The following is an 18,518-nucleotide window of genomic DNA, read 5'->3' as shown; positions in this document are numbered from 1 at the left end:
TTCAATATGCTTTTCACAACAGTCCAATGCTCTTGTCCTGGGTTACATTGGTATCTACTTACTACACTCACGGCCTGAGCAATGTCTAGCCGAGTGTACAGCATGACATACATGATGCTCTCTATGGCAAAGGCATAGGGAACTTCCTTCATGCCCTCAATCTCCTCAGGTGTCTTGGGAGACATTTACTTGGAGAGAGTGACTTAATGCCTGAAATGAACATTTCCTTTATTGGAGTTCTCCATATTGTATCTCATGACTATTTAGTCAATATAAGTAAATTGGGATAATCCTATTATCCTCTTCGATCTATCTCTATACTGTTGAAGTCACAAGATATAGGTGGCTTCTCCAAGATCTTTCGTGGAGAATTGCTGTGAAAGCCACACTTTCACCATAGTTAACATTCCTACATCATTCCCAATGAGTAGAATGTCATCTACATACAAAACTAAGAATGTAACATTATCCTCACCGGTCTTCCTATAAACACAGGGTTCATCCGGATTTTGCTCAAAGTCAAACTATTTGATAGTAGAATCAAACCAGATGTTCCAACTCCTAGAAGCCTAGAGAATCCATCTTTAACAATCTCAACCTCTTTCCATGCTCCCACCCATCCACTATCATAGCAGACTTTCCACAGTGAAACTCTATGCAAAAAGAAATCTCAGTCTTAACCACAGACAAACTTGTGGTCTTGTAGAAAAGGGATAAAACCCTAGATGGCAAAAATATATATGATATTCTTGTTGTTGTTCACATTGTCGCTTTTGTGGAAGGGAAGAATAGAAATGGAGTAGAAGATAGTTCAACACTAGACTAGGTTTAAATTTTTAGGGGAGAGTAGATTGGATTTTAGGCGCCACAACCTAGAATTAAACAATCTACTACTACGGTCATCGTAGAAGATTGGTTGTGGCAATAACTTTTTAGCATGTGATCCATCCTAACGGGTATGAAGAGGACTGCGGTTAGAAAATTAAGGCAATTAATTTTAGCTATGGGCATTTATATTCGTAATAATAGCTATCTTTTAGCCACGTGCAAGGAGACATTTAGCTTTGGACAAAATGACCGTAGCTAAGCATCAAGTTTTAGCTACAACCATTTAACGTCCATAGCAATAGCCTATGCTTTAGCTATGGTTTTTCATGTCCGTAGCTACTGTAGCTATACCTGTTGCTCGGAGGCCCTTTTAAAAAGGGAGATGACTTCCAGTAGAGCACTAGCTTCCTTAAAAATTGTCTTAGAGAAAAAATAACTGTCATGCAAAAAATAAGTGAGAGAATGTTGGAACTAGTTTACAGATTTTAATTCCAGAAAATTCCTTTTGGGCCACTTTTTGTTTAATAATGGTTGAAAATACATTTGAGCACAAAAGGAAAAGATAAGGAGATAGGGATTCCCTTGTCTTAATCCTCTTTGATGATAGATTCTCTTTGATGGAAAACCATTTACTAATAGTTGGTAAGTAATTGTGGATACACAATTCATAACCCAAGAAATAAATTTGCCACCAAAGCCCATTTTCTCCATGGTTAACTTCAAAAAGTCCCAACTTAATTGCCATGAAGCGATTTTTGGCTTTCGTATGAGTCATGTAGTGCATTACTTCATGGGCAATTAAGATGCTATCATAAATAGCCCTTCCTGGTATAAAGGCAATTTGATTTTTTGAGATGATGTCATTTAGAATGGGTTTCATTCTGTTTACTAAAATTTTTGTAATAATCTTGTAAACAGTATTATAGAGACTAACTGGCCTAAAATGGGATGCATTTTTTGGACTTTTAATCTTAGGGATTAGAGCTATAAAAGTTGAATTAAGATTTATGTTCATCCCACCTGAGTTAAAAAGCATCATCACATCCTTTATCACATCCTCCTTTACTACCTCCCAAAAGGTTTGAAAAAGAAATTTGGGAAGCCATCAGGTCCAAGGGCTTTTTTGGGAGCCATTTGGAACAATGCTTCCTTAATCTCCTCTTCTGAAACATCTTTCTCAAGGTTTTCATTGTTCTCCTCATTGACTAGAGCCTGGACTCCTTTCAAAGCCATCTCAATATCTATAGGACAGAAAGAAGTATAAATTTTCTGGAAATGGCTTTCTATAATGGATTTAATATTTTCTTGACTCTCTATCCAATATCCATTTTCATTTTTCAACTTTAGAATTCTGTTTTTTGCTCTTTTTCTGATTGTTTGATTATGGAAAAACTTTGTATTCCTATCACCAAATTTAAGCCAATTTACTCTAGATTTTTTGGCCCACATAATCTCTTCCCTTCTAATCCACTCATCTAATTGCTTTTCAATTTTTACTACATTTTCTTGATCATAGTTTGATCCTTTTTTTTCCATTTCCATTGTAAGCTCCCCTCTAAGTTTTTCAATCCAAAGTTGGACTTTCCCGAATTCTTTTTTATTCCAAGTCCTCAAGGTTCTACTTAATTTTTCATATTTGTTTTTGACACCATGAACTCATATTGGATATTTTGCTGCTTTGCCCAAACTTCTTTTATAACCTCTGTACAATTTTTATGGGTAAGCCACATTTCTTCAAATCTGAAAGATTTCCTGATTTTGAAACTAATTGGGTTAGTGTCCAAACAAATTGGCAGGTGATCCGATCCATGATTTGTAAGAACAAAGACTTTGGCATTAGGGAAGTTTTCTTTCCACTAAGTTACTCAGTCCCCTATCTAATTTTTCTTAAACATTTTCTTCCTTGTCCTTTCTATTATTCTAAGTATATTTTGGGCCTAAGCTTTGGATCTCTTCTAGCCCCCAATTATGCATAAAAGTCCTATTCCTTCTAATCTCACTAACTTTAATCATTTTTCCACTGACCTTATCATCCAAACTAAATAACTGATTAAAATCTCCAATGCAACACCAAGATCATGAAGTTTTGGTTGCTAAGAAATTTATTTTTCCTATAAACTGCATTCTTTTACCTCTTTCAGTCTCTCCATATATGAATGTCTAGTACCATTCTTTATTATTATTTGATTCCACATTTCTGGTATGAATTAGATTTTGATCTGCTAGTAGCACTTGAATGTTTAGACTTTCTTCCCAAAATAGGGCTAAACCACCTGTCAAACCCCTAGAGTCTATACCCCAACAGTTCCAATCCTTCCAACACGTGAAATTCCTACACACTAAGAGACTACACTTAGTTTCACTGAGGAAAACAATTTGTGCTTTACTTTTTCTTTGGGCCTCTTTTGTTAAACAAACTGTCAAGGGGGATTTCACACTTTGGCAATTCCAGGGGAGGGCTTTCATTTCCGCAGAGGGAGTTGTTTTGGGTCAACTCCTGCAAGCCTAGAATTTTGTGTTTCTTTAACCCAAACAGCCTTTGGAGTCTTTGGGTGTTATTTTTTATTAGTGGCCTTATTTTCCTTAGACAATTTTCGTAAGATTTCTTTATTCATGTAATAGGAAAAAAATTCTTTCCAACTCGATAAAGGCTACTTAGCTTTAAAGTTGAATTTTCTATGTCTCCTATACCCACATCTACTGATTTGGCATTTTAACCCCCATTCTTGAATTTTCAAAGATGGGTTGTTTTTTTCTCCTTTTTTTTTCCTTTTACCTTTTTTTTTTTTCCATCCAATCTCCTTTCTTTGGATCCAATACATCCATCCTCTTTGGTCTACGATGTTAGTATGACTCAAAGGAATTCTTGTTCCAAGGAAAGAAGAGCATTTATTCATTTTAACTATTGACTGATCAGTAAAAAAACTCGACAATAGAGAAACATCATTTTTTTGGTTTCAGATTACCTGTCCGCAAGTCGACGGCCAGATCCAGTTGGAAGCTTCCAGAGTTTGTTGGTCAATATCACATCTGAAGTAGCTAAGGACCTCTACCTCTATGCCGTCTAAACTTGTCCTTTCATTATCTTGATCTTTCCTTCGTTTCTTTGTGATTTCTTCAACTTTTCCTTCTTGTATCTCTATCTTCCCCCTTTTCTCTCCACTTATTTCAGCATCTTTCACTTTTGCTAGTTCTCCCATATTCAGTTTTAGATTCGGGTTCGGATCCAGGTTGCCTTGTTTGTCTTGCCATATCATACTCGAATCTTCAACCAGCTCCCCCTTTCCTTTGTCAACAAAGATTTCATCGACTTTATCGGTCAGACGCCAATTTTTTAGCATGCTTCCAGGTCCTCCTCAATCAGAATTTCAGAATTAGAAGTTTGTCCTTTCTTCAAGTTTAGAAATAATGCAAATATGTAAAGTGTAAAATGGTTCATATAAATTGTAAAATTGGATTAGTTTTATACTGACAAATTTACTTTCTTATCAGACTTTTAGTTGTAATGGATGCAAATTTATTTCTTTTTAATTGATGTACTTCTACATCTTATTATCAATGTAAATATGCATTGGTCTATCATTTGTCAATACAGAAATGTAATGTTGCCAAACACATGCAAAAATGAACCAGAATTCAAATTTACCCTGGACCAGGATTTATACTCCATTTGCATTGTTTCCAAATGCAGCCTTAAGGGACTGGGAGACAAATTTAGAAAGAACCATATAAAAGAAGCTGAACTATTACCGTAACATAATTATGAAGGATAAAAGAAAGAGAGAATAACACAAAAGTATCAGATATCGGTATGCTTTTGGGTCCTCTTTTTCATTCATCAGGAGGGGGAAGAGATGAATCTATCTCATTTAATTGAGCAGAATTTGAGAGATGATGAACAATGAACAGCATCTTGGGGCATTTTAAATAGAACCCACTTGTAATAAAAGGCTACGTCAGCTGCCTGCCTTGAGCATACTCATTATTTTAAGTGGGATCTACCAGCTGTATATATTAAATTACAGTGAGGTCAGAGCCATCAAATTGGACTAAGAGCCATCAAATTGGACTAGTTCAATTAAACTAAAATACACGTCAAATTGGACTAGATAATCAGATTGCATTATAGTTTAATCTGACAACTAAAACTGTTAATAGAAGGTTCTCCATCTGATTTATTTGCCTTATTTAGATTTCATTATATTTGGTTGATTATTGCAACTTCTTATTGAGAAAAGTTATCAAAATTAATAGAAAGTTTACCCGTTAATTCGAAACTTCAGGCTCAGCTAGTTAGCTGTATAGATTTGAAGACCCATTCCATCTCTGTTTTTTTGCTTCTTCCTTTTTCTTCATTCGTTCTGGCTCTCTTCAGTGCAAGGATTTAGTAGCAGCATTTGAATCATATTATCTCTGTGCAGATAATGAGTCTGAGCTGGATGTTATTTTGTGTTCTTTGTCATCACCTTCTGGTTCTTCCAACTTCTTTTTACTCAATTACTAATGCCCAGTCTTTCGATTATCCCATCGCCAACCTCTCCACCTTATGGACCAATAACCTCCCTTCCCTTTCCCATAATGTTAATTTCACAGATAGATCTCGGGTGAGGTCCCTTCTTCTTAGAAGTAATCCAGCCGGCTTCGGTCCATCATTTGCTTGTGGCTTCTACTGCAACGGCACTTGTGATTCTTTCCTCTTTGCCATCTTCATCGTTCAGACCAATAGCGGAGGTGGCATAACGAGGCCTAGTTCAGGATTCCCACAAGTAATCTGGTCTGCCAATCGGGACAATCCCGTTAAAGAAAATGCCACCTTGCAGCTCTCTGGAGATGGAGATTTGATCTTGAAAGACGTCGATGGCACTTTAGTTTGGTCGACGAACACCACCGGCAACTCTGTCGTGGGCTTAAACATGACGGAGACGGGAAATCTCGTGCTCTTCGATGGAAACAATAAAGCCGTCTGGCAGTCTTTTGAACACCCAACAGACTGTTTGGTCCCTGGGCAGACGCTAGTAGAAGGGCAGAGGCTCACAGCCAGCATCTCATCTTCGAACTGGACTACAGGTGTCCTATCACTTTTCGTTACTAGTAATGGTTTGTTTGCTCTCGCTGAATCCGATCCTCCTCAGCAGATTTACTACAGGAAGAAGATAACTGGCACCAAACTGGATGCAGGACCGAGCTATGTTAGATTCCTGAATGGAAGTCTTTCTCTCTACATATTGTCAGCCGAGCCACGCCAGCCTGATGATACAATTCCTGTGAAACCAGCAACCTCAATGCAGTACATTAAATTCGGGTCAGATGGGCATCTGAGAGTTTACGAGTGGAATTCGACCTCAGGGTGGACGGAAGTGGGCGATCTTCTGACAAAAGATTTATCTGATGGAGAGTGTAGCTACCCAACGGTTTGTGGGAATTATGGTATTTGCTCAACTGGGCAGTGCAGTTGTCCCATAGGAACTGGTAATAACGACAGCTATTTTAGGCAATTAAGTGATCGGCAGCTGAATCTCGGCTGCTCCGAGAGTACTCCATTGTCTTGTGAAGCTTCTGAAAATCACAGTTTTCAAGAGTTAAAGGATGTAACTTACTTCATCTTTTTTGTCGGTGATGCAAACACAACTGAAATGAGTTTGGAGAATTGCAGGCAGGCATGCTTGAATAACTGTTCTTGCAAGGCTGCTTTGTTTCTGTATCATACCAATGCTTCCGCAGGTAGTTGCTTTTTGCCAACCAAACTTTTTTCATTGATAGACAATGATAAGAACAAATATAAGTATAATACGTCTGCATTCATTAAGGTGCAGATACCAGATGTTTCTCCTACCCCATCCCTTCTTGAAAAGAAAACAAGCCAGACTGTAATAATATTAGGGTCCAGTCTTGCAGCTCTGTTTTCTGTTTTCATTGTAGTTTGCATCTTGATTATTCTTTATAGGAAGAAAAACGATGAGGAGGAATATGAGGAGGATGATTTACATCAAGTACCAGGAATGCCCAGGAGATTCTCTTATCAAGATCTCAAAGATGCAACAGAGAATTTTTGTAAGAAGCTTGGAGAAGGAGGATTTGGATCGGTTTTTGAAGGGACTCTGGGAAATGGCACAAAAGTTGCAGTGAAATGCTTGGATGGTTTGGGTCAAGTCAAGAAATCGTTTTTAGCCGAGGTTGAGACAATAGGAAGTATTCACCATGTCAATTTAGTAAGACTGATTGGATTTTGTTCAGAGAAATCACATAGGCTTTTAGTTTATGAATTCATGTCCAATGGTTCTTTGGATAAATGGATCTTCTGCAGAAACCAAGAACAGTCTCTTGATTGGAAAACTAGACGGAAGATCATCTTTGACATAGCCAAGGGGTTAGCCTATCTACATGAAGATTGCAGACAAAGAATACTGCATTTGGACATTAAACCTCAAAATATCCTCTTAGATGACAACTTCAATGCTAAGGTCTCTGATTTTGGGTTATCAAAGTTAATTGACAGGGATCAGAGTGAAGTTGTTACCACAATGAGAGGGACTCCTGGTTATTTGGCTCCTGAATGGTTGAGCTCAATGATCACAGAGAAAGTTGATGTATATAGCTTTGGGGTTGTAGTCATGGAAATTGTTTGTGGACGGAAAAATCTGGATCGTTCTCAATCTGAGGATAGCATGCATTTAATTAGTCTAATCCAAAGAAAGGCAGAGGAAGGACAACTATTTGAAATGATTGACAGATACAATGAGGATATGCAGTTACATGGAGAAGAAGCTATGGAAATGATGAGGATTGCTGCATGGTGCTTACAAAGTGATTTTACCAAAAGACCATCCATGTCTGTGGTGGTGAAGGTCTTAGAAGGGGTAATGAATATTGAACCTGATTTGGATTACAACTTCTCAATTCCAACACTAGCAGCAGCCACAGTAGCCCACAAGGAGGTCGATTTCGGAGGCTCCACTCCGCTATTGCCCTCAGTTCTGTCAGGACCAAGGTGAAGGAAGGGACTCTTAACCACTATCAATTTTGTTCATACTTTGCTCCTTTTGTTCTGTTTTCAGTGAAGAGGAACCCCATCAGCCATTTGTTTATCTGAAAATAAATTTCACCTGTGATTTTGAAAGTTTCGTTTTACAGTTTCTATCTTTCTGTTAATAAATTGGAATTTTTAGTTCACATCTCCTGAGGTCACAAGACACCTTCACAAATAACAGGTTTAAATAATATAGGAATTGGGTAAAAGAGTACAAGGAAAGATCCAACTACCTCATATTGGGAGACCAAAACTAATATACCAAACAAATTAAAATGATGAATGAGCAGGCTCCCACAACCTAATGGAACCTTCCATATTTTGCTCCTTTAATGATATATATGGGTGAAGACAGCAATGCTTGACACACACAATCACTTCTTAGTTCTTACTAAAATTAAAATTTCAGCAAGTATATTGCTAGATGCCATCATTGGTCTTATGAGGGTTTGATCTCTTTAGACTCTTAATATATAGGTCCCAACTTCTCATTTTACCATTATGTTTCCCAGCTTCATGGTTCTCTGTTTTAATATTTCTGATTTATATGTTTTCATAAGAATGCAAACTCAATTTAGCCCTTTCTCTTGCTTTGAGCTTCTGAAGTTATTGGGTAATCTCCACAACATGGCCTATTCATTTCAGAAGTGAGGGTAAAAATAGCCTTATTTGATTTTAAATGAGAAATTCTTGGGATAGTAGATAGTAGTAGGTTGTACAAGTTAGGCTACAGGATCATAGTGCCAAAGCTTTTTTCAGATATAGCCTGATATATTTGACATTTATACAAGTGTACCAGTAGTCACTTAGAAGAGCTTGTTTGCATCATTTCTTTGCTTGCTATGCAGAAATCTACTAAATGAAAAAATAAAAATGCAGAAATCTTGTTTTTTGTTTCCTCATAATTACGTTTATTTGTTAACCAAGGGGAAATCGTGCAGGCAGAGGCATGAAAGGCAGGGCTGCAAAGTTTTTTGTTCTGCTGGAGAGAGAGAGAGAGAGAGAGAGCGAGCTCTGCATAAGGCTCATAAAGATTCATATCTGATATAGAAAATATTCGACCTCGCAGCCACATCCTACTGTCTGTTGGGAACATCTCTCATGAATAATAACATACAAGTATGGCTCGATGTGCATCTAGGACATCTCTCTTGGGATTTTCTCCTCACAGCCACACCCCACTGTGTTTTAGGAATATTTTCCATGAATAATAACATACACGTACGGGAGATGTTCCCGATGTGTGGCTGACACATACTGTGAGCTCGGTGTGTGAAGCACTCTGTGAGGAAGATTTCTATTGTGTTTTTGTCAACCAACACCAGCAGCCAATTTATGCCTAGCTGAGGAGATATTTTCAGCATTTGCTTTAGTAAGCCCAAGCAAAAACTTCTGGTAGGGATTAATGCGTTAAAGACCGAGCTTAGCCCAATAAATAAGTCCTTATTTTCTTACATCGACCCATTAAACCTAACAAGGTAGCCCAAGCCTATCCCACTTAACAAATGGGCTTAAAATTCAGATCATGGCTCTACAAGTACATTTGATTGGCAAGCCAGACTAACCAATCTGCACCACAAAGCAGCCAGTCTGTGCATTCTTATGAATTCAACTTTTTTTTTAGTAGAAACTACATAGGATGGAGCTATCAGTAATTCAGTATACTAAAACGTCTACCCTCTACAACCCTAGATAATCAACTAGCAACCAAATTAAGCTCTCTAGAAATCCAACATAATGTAGTTAGGAATGAATTAAAAATGTCTTTGATATCATTTAAGCAACAATTCATATTAAACCCCTTAAATTGGTAGTTTTTTTATCATTTGCATAGATCACAGAAAATTATGATATCAAACACCCCCTAAAGCATCCATATTTAACAGAACATTAATAATAATGATAATAATAATCCATGCCTTATTCCAAATTATATGGGGTTGGCTACACAAATCTTGTTTCATCAATCTGTTCTATTTAAAGTCATATCCACTGTTAAATTATTAGTGCCTAAATCATTTCTTATTACTTCTACCATGTCCTTTTTCGTCTACCTTGAGCTCTTCAAGCCCCTCCAATGTGTACTATAGTATGATTCATAACTTTAATATAGGCATTTTCTAATCATTATATTTTATTCATAAAATATAGGCACTATACCATTATTTTCTAATCATTAGGCATTTTCTTTTCTTTTACTATCTTATTAAATATCTTTCTTATCATAACAAATCTACCACTCCTATACTTTTCCATACTTCTAGCTATTGAAATCCCATTAGGTCCTAATGTTTTTTTCTTCATCTTATTTAGTGCATCTTTTATTTCAATAGGTCTAACTCTATAAAGGTTTTTAACACTACTAGTATTCTTAGATTTTCCTACATTAGCACTCTCTGTTATTCATTTATTAATTTTTCAAAATAGTTTTTCCATCTTTGTTTGATTTTTCCAATTCTAAGTATATCTTGATTTACAGTTCCATTATTACTCATTTACATGTCATTACTGATAATATGATAATAAAATCTACAATATTATATTTTTGTACTATAGTGTGGTAGTCATGCATATGTATATCTATTCATACCATATAATGCCAATACTTGGCCTAATTCTGGTGTAGATCATTAGGTAAGTTACTTAAACCTCCCTTGTATAACCTCCCCTGAACTTTGATCTCTCCAAAATCCCCCTTTACATTTTGGATAAATATATAAATTTATCCTTTTGATTAGTTTGAATAGATAAGGAGTGTTAAATTATAAAGTTACCCTTATATCTCCATTCACAAATAATATAATAACAATAACAATGCAAAAATATCATCAATGAAAAAACAAAAACAAGCAGAGATTTGGTGAGAGGGAGGGAGAGGGGAGAAATCGGTTTTACTCGAAAAAAAAAATCCTCTAATCATTCACTATGAAATGGGGTTTATTGGCACAACTTATCTGAAATGTGGAGAGAGATTTTTGAGAGATCAAGACTTAGGAAATGTTAAAACAGTTGTTAGAAAACTATAGGGGATGTTTAAATAATTTATCCAAAGTTAAATCGACATATCATATCATATATGCAAATAGGCCATATGTTAAGAAAATATTTAGGGCCATTACATATGCTTATTATTTTTTTCATAATCCCATTTTACCTTCATCTTCTTCTCTTTTCCTCCCATGGCGACTTGCTTCCCAATTGTTCTCTCACTCTCTCTCTCTCTCTCTCCTTCATTGCTTGTAAGTAAAAGTAAATGAGGAGATATCAAATTTATTTTAATTTTTTTACAAGGGACACACCTAAAAAAACTAGATGATGAAAAAAAAATTGAAAGGAGAAAGACGGAGAGGAAGGGGAGGAAAAAAGAAAAGAAGAAGAGAAGGTAGAGAATGGCATGTTTTAAAAATTTAATAAACAGTTAAGGACACTATTGTCCTTTAAGTATTATCTATTAGACTTAATGTTTGAAACATCAACAAGGTACATATATATAATTACGTTTTTAAAAGGGTATATAAGTAATTTTCCATTATGTCTTTATTCTTTACTTGCACACGTATATAAGCATTTACCTTTATACATAGTACAGTACATAAAACATAGTATTGAAGATATTGTTATCGCATTACCAGCAACATACTATTACATATGGGTGTTTTTAGCCTTTAAGGTTGTGAAATTAGCTGTTTGTGGATTTAGCACGATAGCACTATTTTAATTAGGCAAAGACTACCTCTAAGAATTTCTGAAAAAGAGCTAAATCCAAACCAAACTGGCCGATTCGTGGATATCTAACTGAGATTCAGATGCAGCCCCAGCCTAGCCCAGTAAATAAAAAATAGGGTAAATTACAAATAGGCACCTTGTACTTTGGGGGTAATGACTCTTGAGGGCCTGAACTTTCAAGTGAAACATTTAAGTTGTGTTTGGTTTGAAGGAAAAAGTAGGGAAAGGAAGGGAAAGGTAGGGTCTTTCTCTACTTTTTTCTTCAAACCAAACATAGCCTTAGTACCTTCAACTTTTAGAAATATACATTAATTTAAGTCCAACTCTGTTAAAAATGATGTCACGATGCAAAAAAAAATGATGTTACAATGAGGGAAAATTACAAAAATGCCCATGTTTAGATTCTCTTTGAACTTTTATTTGACTCATTTTTTTCCATATGAAACTATCTCCATACTTCTTTTCAACAAAGAATAAAAGCATTTGAATGGAACAATGAAAAACAATTAAAAAATCTGAATGTGGGTATTTTTGTAATTTTATCCTCAATATAATATTAGTTTTATCAGAGTCAAACTCAAGTGTATATTTCTAAAAGTTTAGGGTATTAAAATGTCGCACTTAAAAGTTCAAGACCTTAAGTATCACTACTTCCAAGTGCATGGTTCCTATTTGTAATTTACCCTAAAAAATATCATTTATACAAACAATGACACATCATGACTAACAAAGATAGGCCTAACTTGCAAATTTCTAGTCTTGGGCCCAGGTTTGGGTTTTATGTTTAGTATAAGCCCAGGTTTGACCCCACATGAGGCCCATAATTTTTAAATCAGGCCTTAGCCCCACTTCAATCTTAGCCAATATATATATATAGATAGATAGATAGATAGATAGATAGATATATGCATTTGCTTCATTTTGTCTTTCCTTGGGATCTGCTCCCCATAGAGTGTGCCTCACACCGACCTCCTAGCCACATTCCTCCTTGTATTGGGAACATCTCTCCATGAATAATAAATATAAGTACAGAAGATGTTCTCGATGATGTTTTCGATGTGCGGCCAGGACATGCTGTGAGGTCAGTGCGAAGTGCGCTCAATGAAGAGTAGATCTAGACTCCCTTTGAACCTTTTGTTAGGTTTAATTATACAATGGACACCAACTAGTTCATGGGTTGCCTATCTTGCTCAACTTTAGTGGTCGGCCTTCAAATTATCCGATGGCTATATGCTCTGATCAGCAACGAGAATCAACAATCGAGGATCTGCCAACTCTGATAAGAAACTCCAAACTCCGCACCGGAGGTTAAGGGGAACTTTTCTTTATCATTTTTTAATTTCCTTACGTCATGACTAGATTATTTTTTTGATAAAAACAAGAAAAGAGGAGCTACACATAGTGGGGGTAGCTCTTCCCCAAATGTTAGCACAAGATATAACCTTTAAGGAATAGGGCAACGAAGGATAAGAAATATGATTGGAATGAACACAGTTAGCAAGCCAATCAGCAACCCGATTACCTTCCTCATAGGTGTGACCATACTCGATGAAGCCATCCTTCCTCTTAACCAAAGACCTGCAACCTTTGATGATCCTTCTAAGTCTCCTGGGAGAGGTCCACTTAGCTCTTCAACCTTTGATGGATTTTTTGTTGAAATTGAGAGTGAGATTGTGAGCTTCCCAGGCAGCCCAAGCTTCAGAAAGATTAATAGTCATAATTCCTATTTCATAGGCTTTGAAGTCCAAAATCTGGCCAAGGTGGCTTCTGGCCACACAAGCAATGGTGCATCGGTTGTTAATGCAAGTAGCATCAAAATTTGTTTTGATTTCATCAAGTTTTGGATTTATCCACTTCACTAGGATAAATTGTTTACTAGGATCATTCATTGAATTACTATCAAAACTCGAAGCAAATTCCATAAATGAGTTTCTAGCTCTATCAATGATTATGGGGGGAGGAATTGACTTGTAGTCTGTACATATAAGTTAAATGTATTACTATTATATATGAAAAGTTTCTTCCTCGCTAAGTCTTGAGTAATGAGATCGATTTTATATTAAACCGCCACCTTTGTAAGGGAAAATTCCCAATTAGTACTCTGTACTTTGGGACTAGTGCCATTTTGGTCTCTAAACTTTAAAATGTGACAATTCAGTACCTGAATTTTTAAAATGTGCCAATTTGGTACCTAACCATTAACCAGTCGTTAAGTGGCATTTGAAAAGACACAAATGCCCTTCAAGTATTATATAATTTTCTTTATCAACCACCCAAACGTTGACAAAAAAAGGAATAGTCCCAAACGTCTGTCTTTTCTATTCTAGAAAGTTTGGGCCACATCTTAATGGGCATTCTAGTGACCCCAACTTTCTTGAATAGAAGAGGCAAGGATTTGGAATCAACTGTTAATTTTTTGTCAATGTTTGGATGATTGATAAAGAAAATTAGGTGACACTTGAAGAGTATTTGTGTCTTTTCAAATGCCACTTAACAACTGATTAACAATTAGGTGCCAAAATGACACATTTTAAAAGTTTGAGTATTGAATTATTGCGTTTTAAATTCAAGGACCAAAGTGACACTAAGCTAGCCCAAAGTACGAGGTACTAATCAGCAATTTTCCCTAATTATAATTATTTATGTAAATTAAACGAAGGAATAACCAAAACCAACAGCTTGATTTTTCATAGTTTTGCTTTCATTTTCTCTAATACCAGGATGGGCATTTGGAATTTGAATTATCTAGTTGACTTTAGACATATGAGGCACAAGGGGCCATATATAAAATTAATATTATGTATGGCAGCACTTGAAAATTTTAATGGCTGGTTGATTTCATACAAGTTATATCAAATATTCAACGCTTTACCAGGCTTCATAGCCTGTAACAATTTCAAACTTGATTAAACCTTCTACATACATCTCTGTTTTCCGCTTCCTCTCTCATTTATTTTGGCGTTACTTGAGATACTTTTTTCTTTCGATTTGGAAGCACTTTAATCTGCTTATCAGCATTGACAATGGATATTAGCAAGATCATGGGTTGTCTTCTCTTTCTTCTATTCTCTTCTTGCTATTTGATCAACGGGCAAGCTTTAGATAATTCAACGGCCAATCTCAACAGTTCCTGGACCAACATCACCTCTAATGCCCATTCTGTGGTATACGACAGTGGGTACAAGGTATTGGTGAGTCCCATTCTCATCACAGGAATTGATCAGAATCCTCGTTTCGCCTGTGGCTTCTATTGCAATGGTAATTGCACTTCGTTCCTCTTCGCTGTCTTGGTTGTCCCAATCGACAATGTTACCGGCATGGCTATACTGGAGGAGAGTGAACCAGTCTGGTCTGCCAACCGGGATAAGCCCGTCGGAGCAAATGCAACGTTGAACCTCACTGCAGATGGAGATTTGATCTTGCGAGACTTCGATGATAGTTTGGTTTGGTCAACTAACACAGCTGGAAAGCCCGTCGTTGGATTGAAGATGACCAAGATAGGAAATCTGGTGCTCTTCGACAAAACGAACCGAACCATCTGGCAGTCTTTTGATCACCCAACAGACACCTTGGTCCCTGGGCAGAAGATGGTGGCCGGGCAGAGACTCACGGCTAGTGTCTCTTGGACGAATTGGAGTCGAGGTTTGTTTTCAATTTCTGTTACTAGTGAAGGTATATTTGCTTTCGTCGAGTCGGATCCTCCGCAGGTTTATTTCCAACACTCGCTCCCTGGAAAACTGAGCTATGTGATATTCTCGAAAGGAGGTATTACCATGTACTCAAGCGAGAAAAATGAAACGCGTGTTTCTCCTCCAGCATCGCGCCTGCGGTTCACTCCAGATGGCTTTTTGAGTGCTTGGGATTGGTTAGATGGTTGGCAGCCGGTGAAGGATGTGCTGACGGACAAAATGGATTTAGGAATATGTGGTTATCCCACGATCTGTGGGAATTATGGTCTTTGCTCATATGGACAGTGTAGTTGTCCCAAAGGAACTGATGGAGAGGCAAGCTATTTTACGCCATTAGAAGAGACGCAACCAAACAAGGGGTGTTCTGAAATTACTCCTTTATCTTGCCTGCCATCTTCTCAATCTCACATTTTTCTAAAGCTCAACGACGTTACTTACTTCACTAATGCTGCTTACTGTCCAGATATTACAGATACAAGTATGGAGAGTTGCAAACAGTCTTGTTTGAAGAACTGTTCCTGCAAAGCTGCTTTCTTTCAGTATTATGAAAATGCTTCAATAGGGAATTGCTCTTTACCAGCCAAGCTCTTCTCCCTCATGGCCAACAATAAGCAAATCACTAATTATAGTGCATTTGCATTCATTAAGGTGCAGAAATCCTCATCAAAAAAGAAAAGAAGCCAGATAGCAATCACTTTGGGATCCAGTCTTGGAGCTTTCTTTTTGGTTTTACTGGGTTTTAGCATCTGGGTTATTCTATATAGGAACATAAGAGATGCTGATGAAGGTGAGGAGGATGATTTGCATCATGTACCAGGAATGCCCATGAGATTTTCCTACGAGGAATTGAAAGACATGACTGAAAATTTTTCAAGGAAGGTTGGGGAAGGAGGATTTGGATCAGTTTATGAAGGGACTCTGGGCGATGGTACCAAAGTTGCTGTGAAGTGCTTAGAAGGTCTAGGCGAAGTGAAGAAATCATTCTTAGCAGAGGTTGAGACGATTGGCAGCATTCACCATGTGAATTTAGTGAGATTAATAGGATACTGTTCTGAGAAATCACACAGGCTTTTGGTTTATGAGTACATGTGCAATGGATCTTTGGACAAATGGATCTTCAACCAAAAACAGGAGTTTTCCCTTGGTTGGCAAACCAGATTGAATATTATCTTCGACATAGCCAAGGGACTAGCCTATCTCCATGAAGAATGCCGACAGAGAATAATCCATTTGGATATTAAACCTCAAAATATCCTCTTGGATGAGAACTTCAATGCCAAGGTTTCTGATTTCGGGTTGTCTAAGCTTATTGATAGGAATCAGAGCCAAGTTGTGACGACAATGAGAGGGACTCCTGGGTATCTGGCTCCTGAATGGTTGAGTTCAGTGATCACAGAAAAAGTAGATGTGTATAGCTTTGGGGTTGTTGTCATGGAGATTTTGTGTGGACGAAAAAATTTGGATCATTCTCAACCAAAGGATGGTATACATTTAATTGGTCAGTTCAAAAGGAAGGCAGAGGAGGGGAAACTAGCTGATATGATTGACAAACACAGTGAGGATATGCAGTTGCATGGAGAGGAAGTTGTGGAAATGATGAGACTTGCAGCATGGTGTTTACAAATTGATTTTACCAGAAGGCCATCCATGTCTGTGGTGGTGAAGGTCTTAGAAGGCGTGATGGATGTCGAACCAAACTTAGACTATAGCTTCTCATCAGCTCTACCAGTAGCAGCAGCAGAAGTAACTAGGTCTTACATGCCTTCAGTTCTGTCAGGACCCAGGTGAAGATATGTAGATAGAGAAACCGGATTCAATCAGTTCAAAGCCCATTCGAACAGCCATGATAGCCTTGCATTCGGAACATCTCCATACTTCTATGCTTTATTTCATGGGGAGATATTCCCAATGCAAGGCTATGATGGCTGTTCGAACAGTGTTCGAATGGACTTTGAACTGATTGAAGCCGATCTGGTAGATAGATAGATAGATAGATAGATATCGTTCTACAAAATTTGAGCATCTATTTGAATTAAAAAGTTTTGTAACAAAGAACTTCCATCTTATCTCCCTAAATAGAACAGAAATGAGAACACCACGGAGAAGGAGACAGTGGATATTGCTCATGCCAATGAGGTTGTTGTATTAATTTCTTTAATTTTGGTTTATGTAATCCAAAAGTTTTATCTGTTAGCAGTATCCAATCACGTTTCCTATAGAATTTATTGACTGGACCATAGTTTTCCCTATATACAACAAAACCTTGGAGTTCCAGCGTTGCATTGTGCGGAGAGACCATGCATGTAAGCCTTAATAGACAAATCAACTTGGTCCCTCCAAAATTAGGTAGGGTTTGTTTAATTTGATCTTTGAAGCTCCTTCGTACCGGGGCCAAAACGAAAATTTTCAGTGGTGTGTTTTACTAAGGAATCCCTCTATGAGCACCAAGCAATCAACTTATTATTTGTTTATAACACTATAACAGACTTTCAAAGCTTGTTCTACTTAAACATATAATTTAAGGTTATTAATTAACACTTATATTGTTCCAAGTGTTAGAATCAGTTTGGAAAGAGTACTACAAATATAAATATGTAATATGTACAGTACAAATATAGGTTTAGGGTTAGAAATACAAAATACAAAACTTTGCACTGTACATATATATTCTTGTATTTGTACTCCTTCCAATCCGATCGAGCATGAAACAAACAATCTTTCCATACGTTCTCGAGACAAGCATTTGGCAAGTCTTTTTAGGAAGATCTTTCAAAAGCTCAAAACTTTAAAAGATTGATGAGTTTTCACAAATAGATCTTCAAAGACCAAAGACCGTTTGGTTGCAATTTTTTAAAGATCTTTTCAAAAGCTAGAAAGACCGAAAGATCGTTTGGCAAACATACGTGTTGGTTCCTCTTACATACATGTTAAGTGTTATTTGCGGGACTCATTAACACATACAAATATTACTTGTAGGTCCCACTTACACATTTACTGGGCACCACTCATGCATATACCAATAACTTATCAATAAATGTTGTTTCTTAAGTAGAGTAAAACATATTGTATAAACAAATTTTTTTCATTTATTTTTAAGCTTCTCCAAACAACCTTTTACTTAATTTCCTCAGTTAAATTATACAAGTGAAATGCAAGGACCTTCTAGCATAATGGATGAATAAACAAGGGCATTGTGAGTTTGTGAGTTACAAGTATAGGAACAGGCTGTTATACAAGTGAGTTACAAT

General features: G+C 36.9%; 2 protein-coding genes across 2 annotated transcripts; both read left to right on the top strand.

Annotated features, from left to right (window-relative positions):
- Window positions 1–5,007: 5,007 nt before the first annotated feature.
- Window positions 5,008–8,022, top strand: LOC104586549 (G-type lectin S-receptor-like serine/threonine-protein kinase SD2-5). The gene has a single exon (XM_010243817.3). The coding sequence runs from the start codon at window positions 5,253–5,255 to the stop codon at window positions 7,818–7,820; it is 2,568 nt and encodes an 855-aa protein (XP_010242119.1). The 5' UTR covers window positions 5,008–5,252; the 3' UTR covers window positions 7,821–8,022.
- Window positions 8,023–14,604: 6,582 nt separating this feature from the next.
- LOC104586593 (G-type lectin S-receptor-like serine/threonine-protein kinase SD2-5) lies at window positions 14,605–17,058 on the top strand. The gene has a single exon (XM_010243878.1). The coding sequence runs from the start codon at window positions 14,605–14,607 to the stop codon at window positions 17,056–17,058; it is 2,454 nt and encodes an 817-aa protein (XP_010242180.1).
- The last annotated feature ends 1,460 nt before the right edge of the window (window positions 17,059–18,518 follow it).

This window comes from Nelumbo nucifera, chromosome 3 (assembly GCF_055504915.1).
Source record: "Nelumbo nucifera cultivar China Antique chromosome 3, China Antique-T2T, whole genome shotgun sequence".
Classification (NCBI taxonomy): Eukaryota; Viridiplantae; Streptophyta; class Magnoliopsida; order Proteales; family Nelumbonaceae; genus Nelumbo; species Nelumbo nucifera.
Note: the sequence above shows the minus strand (reverse complement) of the source record. Positions and strands in the feature narration are given on the sequence as shown.

Bases quoted from the DNA above. Each gene is read 5' to 3' on its own strand.
- LOC104586549 (XM_010243817.3), top strand. From the start codon at position 5,253: ATGAGTCTGAGCTGGATGTTATTTTGTGTTCTTTGTCATCACCTTCTG.
- LOC104586593 (XM_010243878.1), top strand. From the start codon at position 14,605: ATGGATATTAGCAAGATCATGGGTTGTCTTCTCTTTCTTCTATTCTCT.